The sequence below is a fragment of the Thermobia domestica genome, chromosome 7 (genome assembly GCF_964235325.1).
Source record: "Thermobia domestica chromosome 7, izTheDome1.hap1.1, whole genome shotgun sequence".
Lineage (NCBI taxonomy): Eukaryota > Metazoa > Arthropoda > Insecta > Zygentoma > Lepismatidae > Thermobia > Thermobia domestica.
In genome coordinates this window covers 33,994,283-34,006,422 of record NC_137460.1, presented here as the reverse complement: position 1 = coordinate 34,006,422, position 12,140 = coordinate 33,994,283, and the positions used below count along the sequence as shown (strand labels likewise).

The window sequence follows — 12,140 nt, the reverse complement described above, 5'->3', positions numbered from 1 at the left end:
AAATGGTTTAGGAGAGTTACGAAATTAGAAAGAAAATATGATCAAACTACCCGCTGGCACAGAGAAGAAAATTATAAAAATTGGGAAAAAATCACAGAAAAAACAATTAAAGAAAAAGCGCAGTAAAAGTGGTATGAAGAAGTTGTCAAGAAAGAGCAGTTTGAAAGGAATATGCACATATGAAAAGCGTTATGAGAAAATGTATGGACAAGATTTACGAAGCATTTTACTTTTCAAAGCCTGGTCAGGGAGCCTTGAAACAGGGGTAAGATTGAAAAAAATTAAAGAATTGAACGAAAAATGTCAATTATGTTTTAAAGAAGATGAAACACTAGAACACTTATTGTTAAAATTTGAAGAAACCCTAAAAATAAGGGAAACATGCAAATGGAACGATGATATGAAAAAGGAAGGGAATTTGGTTAAATTAGCTTGGAGGCTAGGCTTTAATGTAAATGGAAGGGAACTATGTGAGAAAGGAATGGAAAGAACCAAAGAACTTCTTGAATTTTGGTTGAAAGAGAAAATGGAAAATGTTAAATGAAAAAGAACAGTACTTTTTTTTCACTATTTTTTATTTTTATTATTTCAGGAACCAAACTTCCGGAAGGAAACTACCTTGAACCTTGAACCTTGAAATGGCAAAGCGAGAGAGTAGCGTTGCGTTTTAAGCTTTAACGGTTGATTAAGAAGTTAGTACGTATTCACGTTTGCGAAAATATAGAGAAACTAGTATTATGAAAAGAAGATAATTAACTGTAAACATATTATTTTAAATTAATTTTTACGTGTTATATTAACTTTATTAATCAGTATCTAATTTTTTTCTTTCACTCTTTTATGTACTGAATACCTCAAAGTTTCTCCTCCAGCCCGGAGCAAACAAGGTTGGGTGGTAAACAAACCGATGATCCTTTGAACCAATAGTGTACAGCAACGTTGCAACAATTGATATTCATTTGTTTCTCGTGTGTGTCGTCTGAATCGCATTCTTGTCTGAGGAAGCATGAGTGAAGAAAATAGTTGTTGATAAGATAATATACAAAAATGGCTGAAATGTACATAATAACTTCTGTGATCGCTTTAAGTTTTTTCGTAAGTATTTGTAAACTTAACGTAATTTTATGTACTAGTGCACCGAGAATTAATCGGTTATACTTAAGTAGCCGCACTTCTCGTTTACGGAAGGACGAGAAACCCCATACTTTTAGGAATTATTCATTGACTACCTAGTTTGTAAAAAAAAAGCCAAATTCATATAGGCTATATCTCATTTTGACAAATAACTATAATTTGGATGAGATAAAGTCAGGAAACCATACTTCAACGATACAGGTTTACAAGAGGAATACCATTAGAAATTCAGTACATATACCGTGTCTATTGACAAAATGGATTCTCAGTGCCATCAGCATTAGTTCCTTTGTCTTAAGTGCCGCAGAGTAGGTCCAGATGTATTAAATTTAAACGTAACTAGCATATTCATTCAGTTTAAACAAATTTTAGCAGTTTCTTCAATTGGAACTTGGACATTAGTGCCGCGAAGTGGTCATCATATTAAGGTTTAGGCTATCTTAGAGTAGGGTAGGTTTGTTTAGTTCAGGTTAGGTTGAGTTAGTTTAGGGCCGGATTGAGTATAGCCCGCTCCCCCCAGTGATTTTAAACGAATCATAGTGATTCTGACGATTCATATTAGTTCATAATGAATCGGAATCGCTTGTTATAAAGATTTAGGATGTAAATCTTGGGGTAAGGAAGTTTTAGTATAAGTAGTAGTAGTAGTTAGTAGCAATAGTAATAGTAGTAGGAACGGGTTAGAAGCCCCGCAGGGGTAGGTTAGGCTCTTTTCTCCATGTAAGTAGTAGTGGTGGTGACGACGACTTCCAGTTCCGGTGACAAGGAACTGGGGGGAGCGGGCTATCCACAAGCCTTAGGGCCTACCGTGCGAAACTTGGAACAGATTTATTGTACGGATCCATACATAAATTTATCGTGTATATATACACACTTCATTTGCAGTAAATTGAGTTTTTGAACCTTGAACAATTATTTTTGGGGTGTGGATTCACTTTAGGAGGGCTTCAGTATACGTGCACGATGAGAAATATTGTAGGAAAGACGGTAATAGTTCAATAATGGGGGGCCAACACTAACGAAGACAGAAAACGGCCTATGTTTAGCAGAAGGGGTCCAACTCTTTGATCTAAAGAAGTTACAATTTTGGTAATTTTTTTTCACATTACGTTGCTTTAGGTAAGGTAAGGTAAGGTTAGTTTATGTTATGTTAGGGCATTTGTGCCGTATCGCCGGACCACTTTGAAAACTGAAGAAAAGCACCAAAATGTATTGCATTCTGTTATATTTTGTTGGATTACATTAAGTTACGTTGGATTACGTTACATTAGGCGTGCAGTACTGCTTTAGTACGGATCCATAGTATAAGTATTAGTAGTTGTAAGAGCAGGAGTAAGTGTAGTAATAGTAGTAGTAGGAACGAGTTAGAAGCCCGGCAGGGGTTGGTTGGGTTCTGCTGGTGACATGAAGTGGGCAAATTAAAGACTTGCCAAATTTTTTTCTGTACATTTTACAATTTATGGATCCGTATAGTAAACAAGTGTACCTCTCCGCGAAATAGTCCATCCGCCTCCACATACAGTGCCGCAAACATCAAAAACAATCAACAAATACAACCACTTTCTTAACTTTTACTATTCCCTTTACCTGCCTTGTATTCACTCTTTCTCACAAACTTAAATAAATTCTCCAATTGGCCCGGTAAATTTCCTAAAATTGGTCCGGCGATACGGCACTTAACCCTATGTTAGTATAGGGGTCCAACATAATTTTTAAAAAAATGACAAAATTTAGCTTATTTCTACTAATATTAGGTTAGGTTAGATTTTGTTACATTATGTTAAATCTAAGTACTTGTATCATGCATTTCTCCTGTAAATTTTATGTTTTTACGTGCTTCTGCTATACATACTCCAAATGTTAATATAACCTAACCGAATGAGAATAGAATATCGCAAAAAAGTCGGTTAAAAATCTGGCCCCCCAAAGCTAAACGACAGCCAGAAGGACACTATCTAGTGTAGTAGATGGCCACAGAACGCGCGATAGCGAGTGGGCGCGTCCGTGGGGAGTACGCGCGTCAGGTATACACTAACAAGTACGTAGATACGCATCCCAAGGTAAAAATACCAAATGTGGCATAATTTTGGATTGGGGGGGGGGACAATTATCCCTATTTTTTGTTTTTCAGGTTAGGTTAGATTAAGTTAGTACTTACCTCCATGGTTTGCAGAGATCGACTTTCTGGCTATATTTTCTGTATTTTTGTTTCTTCACGTTAGGTTAGTTTAACTTAGTATTTGCCTTCGAACTTAATAATTACAATTCCATAACATCAGCTCATTTCCGCTGTGATCATTTTTTTTCTAATCCCCCCCCCCCGGAATCTAAAATTGGTGCAGGTGTACTTTTGGCGCACCACATTTTGGAAGACACAGGGAAAATTCAATACTTTGCATAAATAGACATATTTGTAAGGAACAAATTTCTGCAGGCGACAGAATTAAATTCAAAGTAATACAGCTGTATTTTAAGTTCACAAGTGTAGGGATGCTAGTATGAAATAATTGCAAGTGCTTTACGACTGATAAAATGAGTGAGTGCATATGAAAGGTGGCTCTATTGCATATTTGTGCAAAGTGTGCAGAACATATATTTTATGTTTACAAGTGAAGCGTTACTAGTACGAAATCATGGCAAGTACTATTGAAACTCCTATCTTTGCCAAAACTCACTTCTTTCCCCCAGGCTGGTTTTTTCATCACGGGAAATGTTCGTAAAAGTGTAAATATTCATAAAATCTTGATGAACACACATTTATGGGCTATCACGTCTCACTCCCGTACATTATTCATATTATATTCAGACCTAAATTCCCTATTCATTACTCAGAGATTATACTACAAAAGCAACTTTTGTTTTTTTATAAGTTTATGAATGTTTCTTTTTTGATTTTTTTATAGTTGTTATTATTAAGCAATTGCAATCAAAGAAAAATTCTAAATATTGTTTCGTTTTAATAATGTTTATTATCGATAAAATACATCGAAATGCTGTACTTTGTTTTAGGAGGGGGTCATACAAACCCCAGGAGAGGCATTATTGAAATCAGAAGTATCTTTGGTATCTATTTATGTATGAATGGGTCAGAGCCAAAGTGGATTAAAAATAATCAGTGGCGGCCGATGGATTGTGGTTTCGGGTGTTGCAGTACGAACGATAAGAGACAGAAGATGTAAAGTGGACTCATTTACTAATCAGTATAACTCCGGATTCAAATGCTATGTGACATGTGAAATTAAATAAAATTCTGTTTTTAAAAAATATAAAATGCAGAACATTTTATACGATTAATCACCTTAATTAATTAGTAAGTTCATTCTCCCCTCTTTGATTGGAGCAAATCTGTCTAATACATGCTGGTTGAACTCTGGTATTCTTATTATCAGGTCTTTTTCGATGGAAAGCGTGATAACCTTTCTTGGGACATTCAGTTCCTTGAAAATGTCAATTCTTTTTCATGTAGAAAAATACTTTTCGTCTTTTGCTGACGCCATAGGTACAGTTAATATTAATTTCAGAAGCTTTGTAGATTTACTAAATATTTTTTCTAGATTATTGCGAACGATTCATTCTAGCAAACTCAGTCCTTGACAGTGACCCGAATTCCTCTTCAGCGTTGACTGAAGAGAATTCGTAACAGATATTAGTGTTATAAAAAATGTCCATTGAACATACTTTATTCACAGTTTATCTAGGAAAATTTAAAATAAATTGTGGAAATATATCTAGTGCAAAACAACATTACTACTATAAAACATTCTGTAAATTTAAACTGGATGTTTTTTCGAACACTCCTGAATTGTCCGTTGCATGTTTTGTCTAAGCCTTAATTGCAAGCTTTTCTTTAGTTGAAAGCTGGTCAATGTTTTTTGTAAGTTATTTATACAGAAGTCACGGTATACAATTCATTCAGAATTTGCAGATTATTTACAGAATTAAAGCACACACAATAAATTTAAATCTAATAAATAAAAACCAAAACAGTGATACAAAAGAGGTACTGGTATATGAATTCCGAATGTCACATATTCATACATTAACACACACACATGTGCGTAAAAGAAAAAAACTACATTCCAAATCATCCGTCTTGGTTGTTACGCAATGCACGATGAACACAATATACTTCCACATGAGGCGAAACAATGCTTATCAATGTCACATGTTCTGGAAAGGAAACCTCGAAACCCGCTAGATGTAGGATCAGCATGTATACCTAACAGAAGGTAAAAGTCGAAGAACATCAAAAGAAACAGCACTGCCAGTTCTACACACAGAAATGTGTGTTGGGAGGGGTTCGATACGTCTATGCAATATAATATACCTTTCTTATTCTGCATCCAAAAAGATGATAAGTAGTAACTATCACCTATATTCTTTAAAAAAAAAAAAAAAAAGAACGATTGTTTTTAAGAAAATAGAGAGTACATGATGAGGCGTAAAATAAAATATTTAGCCTACATCAATCACTTCTCTGTTAAACAAGTATAGTTCGTTAGGAAAGTCTACAAATGTTAGTCAAGATTCGAAATTTTTGGGAGGTCCGGACCCGGTGGATCCTCTCGTGGCTACGCCCCTGAGCATTGTTAACTAGTCCCAAATTCAATGTGGCGTTCCCCATCATACAGTTTTATGTGGAAATTATCAAGAGTATAAAATATATAAAAATACTTTATAAAAGAAATATGTATATGGACTTACTAATATTTGGTTCACAAATTACTGTAGAAGCCTTCATTATCTATATAAGCTAAGAATTAACTTGAAAACGCGGGTCTACTTTCATTTTGTTTTCTGCTCTACTACATATTTTCTTTCTTATTTTGTAATTCTGCTATCACTTTTTCTAATTGTCATTATATTGATTTGCTTCAGTATGGTTCTGTAATTTAAAAATATGAATGCATAAAAACAAATTCCATTTGTTAATTGCTAGTGAAATAAAATTCAGTAATCTTATTTAGCGCGATAAACCTTCTCGTTCACTGGAAACCGTGCTGTGTTGCAGAAGCACTGCAACGACCAGTCCCTTTAACTTCTGAGATAGGGGAAAGGAGACTTAACATTCGCTCCAATTGTCGCGCTGAAGGAATCTGGTCGTTGTATGCTCGCTGCAACACAATATAAATTAGAGGCTTTGTGACGGATTATTTTTCGCTTTTTAAAACGGATTAACGGAACGGACAGTTACAGAAGTAAAAAATATGTTATTTAAAGTGTACATATGTGAGTATTAAAAAGTATTTTCTGTTCTTTACTACTATTGATGAAATATTTTTTTCTTGAAATGCTTTGGTCATTGTGCAACGCTGCAACAGTACCATTAGCCGCCACTGAAAATAATTCGTATTTTTATTCACTTTTCTTACTGATATGCAAATTAAGTTATTGTATTTCTTTAACTTGCACTAATAAAAGTTGTAGTGAACTGACTTGGACTAAATTAGTTCTTTTGTACTCTGCAGTTATTTGAAATTGTCCGTATGTAATTTTGTACAATGGTTTCACTTGTGAAACTGTTTATCTCTTTATCCTTCTAAATTAACTCTTGACATTTATATTAACAAGTATGTAAAGATCAGTACAATGTATTTTTACCAGGAGTCCTTCGTGAGTCGGCAGACGAATCGCATTTGTAGCCAATTAGTCTCGGTTTCGAGTTCAAATAGAGGTCAATTTCTCTCGGATGTAAGCCGTGAAGCGGTTTGGGTTTGAACCTATCCACTTTATCAAAAGTACGAGGCGTGTTTTTTAAGTGAGGTCCGTTTTGTTGTAGACACTAGTAGTTCGCGCGCATACCGCAACAAGCGTGTGCGTCGTGTACCGACATGCCTCGGGAACAACTGTGCTCAGTTTCAGCTCTGTAGCTGATCTGTGCGGTTGTGTTCTGTGGTTTCACAATGTTTAAGATTATCAAGTCGCCCGCCGCGTGTGAGGTTCGCTCAGTGATACGGTTTTTGTCAGCAAGAAACCTGTTTGCTGCAGAAATTCATCGACAGATTTGCGAAATGTACGGTGATACTGTTATGAGTGCAAGCAAAGTGCGTAAGTGGGTGCGAGAATTCAAAAATGGCCGTGACAAATCGGGTCAAAGTCAGGGGACGTACCATATCCGATGCTCAGACTGGCTTGATCTGAGGCAATCCTCTCGGAAGTGAATGCTGTAACCATGTGTCGTATTTCCGCTGAGTGGCATTACTATAGATGAAATAAGTGGAATTGAATAGCAGTTAGGATTTCGCACATTGTGCACCATATCTTTAAAAAAACGCAAAAAAAAAAAAAAAAAAAAATGCAGTAGCGTGACACGTGGTATTGAAAGGTACAAAATGATTGATGTTTTACTTGAGCTGAACTACAAGGTTTCCCTTACTCCAAGTACCGCTCAGGCAGTTAAAGTTATTATTATGTACGGTGTAATGTGTTATACATAAGTAAGCAAAAGGGTTCAATTGTCAATTTCCTCATCGTCTGACAGGAATGGTTCATCCTCATCGCCCAAGAGCCTGGATTCACCGAAGAATACAATAAATATCCAAGAATGCAGGTGTCTTCGGACGTGGTGCATAGCTTTGCACATTCCTAGATACCAAATAATGAGCATGACATGGGCACAACATCCAACCTTTCGTGCTCTATTTGCATATTGACAAAAATATCCTGTAATGCATCGTCCCCTTCCCGAGCAAGATCGTACGAAAGCGTAATACTTGAACCGATTACTGTGCCTTGAGTGGATATGTGCATGAACAAAGTAAGGTGTTTGCCCCATATCAAGCCAGTCTGAATATTGCAAATGGTACGTCCCCTGTATTTGACCCGACACGGAAGAAGATGGCGGCGTAGTGAAAGTTTGATATCATCGTCTCCAGAAAAATCATATAATTTATATTCATATATTCGCATATAATGTAGCGTGAATACAATTAGTCAGTGTTTTAATCAAGAAGAAACACACAGAACATATAATCTTTGTAATTATAATCAATTTAATAGAATTACTGTGCAAAATGGCTAACAACACTCGTTATAACAGCAGAAACAATGGACTGAAGTCACCGGCTGCAGCTTCAAGTAGGTCAGAAATTATGAAGGATATATGTGATGAAGTGAAACGTACTGTGCAGACACCTGAAGTCATGAAGCTAATCGTCGATTCAATAATTGAATCTGTAACGCGTGTTGTGATAGAACGTTTGGAAGAAACGCTAAATTTCAATAGTGAAGTGATTGAGGACTTACGGAAAGAGTTGGTACAAAGAGACAAGAAAATAAGTGATCTGCAGGAAAATATAGATGAGTTAGAACAATATCAGCGTAGAAACAGCTTAAGAATCTTCGGTGTACCTGAGAAGATAAATGAAAACACAGACAACCTTGCACTGGAAATCTTTGAAAAGAGACTGGGCGTAAATTTAAGTACAAGGGACATTTGCCGTTCTCATAGAGTAGGACAGAAGAAGCCTGGTAGTACACGGCCAATTATTGTTAAATTTGTTAGTTATCGCTCACGGGCTGAAGTGTTTAAACAGAAACGGAAGCTAAAGAACTCTGGAATTGTAATAAGAGAAGATTTATGTAGTTCACGATTGCAGCTACTGCAAAAGGCACTTAAGAAGTTTGACCCCAAGAATGTGTATACAAGGGACGGAAAAATTGTTGTCATCATCAATGGCAAAAAGAACTACGTTTCGAACGCTTCTCAATTACAGGAGCTGTAAAGTTTGCACTCTACAGTGACCTTGTGTGTAGTGCAAAAGTGTATTTATGTTACAGTTATCTGTTCTGTTCTATGTTAGAAATATATTTTATATTTAAAGGACAACTATGGTAAGTCGAAATCAATTTTTGCTCTTTTGTTAAATGTGTACCGTGAGTTGACAAATTTTTAATATATTAGTGGATATAGAAGTTGAACTTGTACAAGGGTACTTGTACCAATGTTGTATGTTAGTTACTCATCACGTTACAAATCTCAACTGGACACGATGAAGTTAACAACTTAACAACACGATGAAAATGCTTAATTTTAAGCATTGTTTTATTAAGTGTGCGTTAAGTGATAAATACAAGAACGCCTATGTTAGAACTGCATTTATAAGGCAATTTTTTCCCATACTGTTATTTCTTCTTTACTGTAAGTTTAGTCATCTATGTTCTATGGTATTTTATTTTATGTTTATCGGTAGAAAAGGCAGTCATCATGTCATGTGTGTCAGTGTAGCCTTTCAGTTTCGTCAGGGCTCAATTACTGTTTTAATGGTGTTCTTTACATACATTTTAATTATAATCTTTGTATTTGAATATGGGTAGTACAAACATAAACAATGTGGGGTTCCAGATCCTTACTCAATCTTCTGCTTCGTCAAATTTTAAGATTATGCATGCAAATGTCCGTTCTCTTTTTCCTAAAATTGACGAAGTACGGCTATTCGCTGTCTCCACAAAATGTTCCATTTTGATTATATCGGAAACATGGTTGGACGATTCTATAAGTACAAGGCAAATTGAGATTCCAGAATATTCAGTCATTCGCAGTGACAAAGGGAGGGGTGGAGGCATGCTGATTTACTACTTAAAACATATTAAAGTGAAAGTTGTTGACTTTCAATCTAACGATGTTTATCAAGATATAGAAATGTTAAATCTTGTTGTTAATGTGAACCACTTGCCAATTGGTATTACTGCTGTATATAGATCTCCCAGCATACCATATAGGGAATTGTCAGCGATCGAAGATGCCGTATTGGAACTAGATCCACAAGTCGACCAAATATTCGTTGTTGGTGATTTCAATTGCGATCAACTCCGTCCAGATAAACAAGAAACTATTTACTTGAAATCTATTATTAACATATTAGGTTTCACACAGTTAATAAATGAACCCACGAGAGTCACTGAAACTACCGAATCTTTGCTAGATTTAATTATTACTGACAACCCGGAACAGGTACACTCGTTTGGAGTTAGTCCACCCATTGGAACATCAGACCACAGCGTAATTCACGTCACTCTCAAGCTTCATACAATATCCAAAACTCCCAGTAGATTAATTCAGTGTCGTACTTACGCTTCATTTAATACCGAATCGTTTTATCATGATGCACAAAATTACAACTGGGATGATATTATTCAAATAGAAACTAGATAATAAAGTTGAATTTTTACAAAACTCTATACTCGACATTTTTGATACCGATGCACCGCTCAAAACGAAAAGGCTATCTAAGAACGCTCTTCCCTTTATTTCAAGTAACACAAAACTTTTAATGAAGTTGCGTGACCGTGCTTACAGAAAATATAAAAGAACGAAGAATCAGTTGCATTGGGAAGATTACAGACGTTTGCGTAACTTCACAACTACTGTTGTGCGACAAGAAAAGACTGCGTATTTTTCTGATCGTATGAGATCTACTAATGATGTACGTAACATTTGGAAAACTTTGCGTGATCTTGGTGTAGGTAAAAGCGATTCATGCTTGATTCTTCCAGATGATGTAAATGACATTGAAGCTATAAATTCACATTTCACAAGTGTCTATAAAATGTCTGAGACAAGCACTGAAGTACTTGATCAACAAACGCATTGGCTTTCATCGCGTAAACTAAATAGCAATATTGAAACGTTTAAGTTTCACACTGTAAACGAAACAGAAGTTAAAACTGCAATACACAGTATTAAATCCAACACATGTGCATTTGATGGAATAACAGGAAAAATGCTTCGACTGTCTGTTCCGTTTATTTTAACTCCACTTACTCACATAGTGAATTACTCATTAACTCAAGGTTGTTTTCCAGAACTGTGGAAGCGAGCGAAGGTGGTTCCACTGCCTAACAAGACAGTTGTACAGTCGCTTGATGAGCTTCGTCCCATCAGTATACTTCCAATTATCTCCAAAGTACTAGAAAAGGTAGCATTTCAGCAATTAACAACTTTTATCAATAAAAATGAAATATTGCCTGTTACTCAATCCGGCTTCCGTAAAGAACATAGCACAACCACAGCCCTTTTAGAAATTACAGATTCAATTTTGAATTCAATGGTAACAGTTTTGGTCTTGTTGGATCATTCGAAGGCTTTTGATCTAGTAAATCATGAACTCCTACTGGCCAAAATGAAATATTACAACTTCTCGGAATCAGCTATTAAATGGTTCCACAACTATCTCTCTTGTAGACAGCAACAAGTAATACTAAGAGGAGAAAAGACTGGGAGAGGTATCTACCCCATCCCTGATAAAAGGCAGGAGTTCCGCAAGGTTCAATATTAGGTCCCCTATTATTTTCACTCTTTTCAGCAGATCTTTCTACAGTCATAAAACATTCATCAGTTCACTTCTATGCGGATGATACCCAGATCTTCATCAGTAGTACGCCTGAAAATATTATGGACACAATAGAGTTACTTAATACGGATCTTTCAGCTGTTAACAACTGGTGCCTTAAGAATGGTCTTTTACTTAATCCATTAAAATGTGTTTTCACTGTATTGGGAACATCACATCTGTTGAGCAAAATCAACCCTGATGACCTAAAAGTAACTGTAGTGAATTCCAGTATTCCATTTTCTCCCTTTGTAAAAGATCTAGGCTTAATAATAGACCAAGGGCTTAGCTGGAATAAACACATTTCTGAACAGTGTATTAAAGCTAAGCGCATCTTACGACAGCTTTATAAATTGAAAGGCTATTTATCGCAAGAAACAAGACTATATCTTGTTAACACTCTGATTTTGCCTCTGTTCGATTACTCGAACAGTTCGATTACTGCTACCATTGCCTCTATATGGTAGCTCTCTCTCCACTCAAAATACTAGAGCAATTCAGAAAATACAGAATTACTCTATACGCTTCTCTCTCAATTACAGGAAGTCTCAGCATATTCTGCCGGTACTTAATGAAAACAATATCCTAACCATGTCCCGAAGACGATATCTCCGATACTGTTGTTTACTGTACAAAATAAATTCACATAAAGCACCACCTTACTTGCATCATAAA

General features: G+C 35.8%; 1 protein-coding gene across 1 annotated transcript in view; it reads left to right on the top strand.

Moving 5' to 3' along the window:
* Positions 1–928: 928 nt before the first annotated feature.
* LOC145690002 (selenoprotein F) overlaps positions 929–12,140 on the top strand; it is a 35,196-nt gene continuing 23,984 nt past the window's right edge. The window contains exon 1 of the mRNA XM_081764473.1: positions 929–1,095. Within this exon, the coding sequence (XP_081620599.1) occupies positions 1,048–1,095 (48 nt within the window). The 5' untranslated portion in view covers positions 929–1,047. The remainder of the gene's footprint in view (positions 1,096–12,140) is intronic.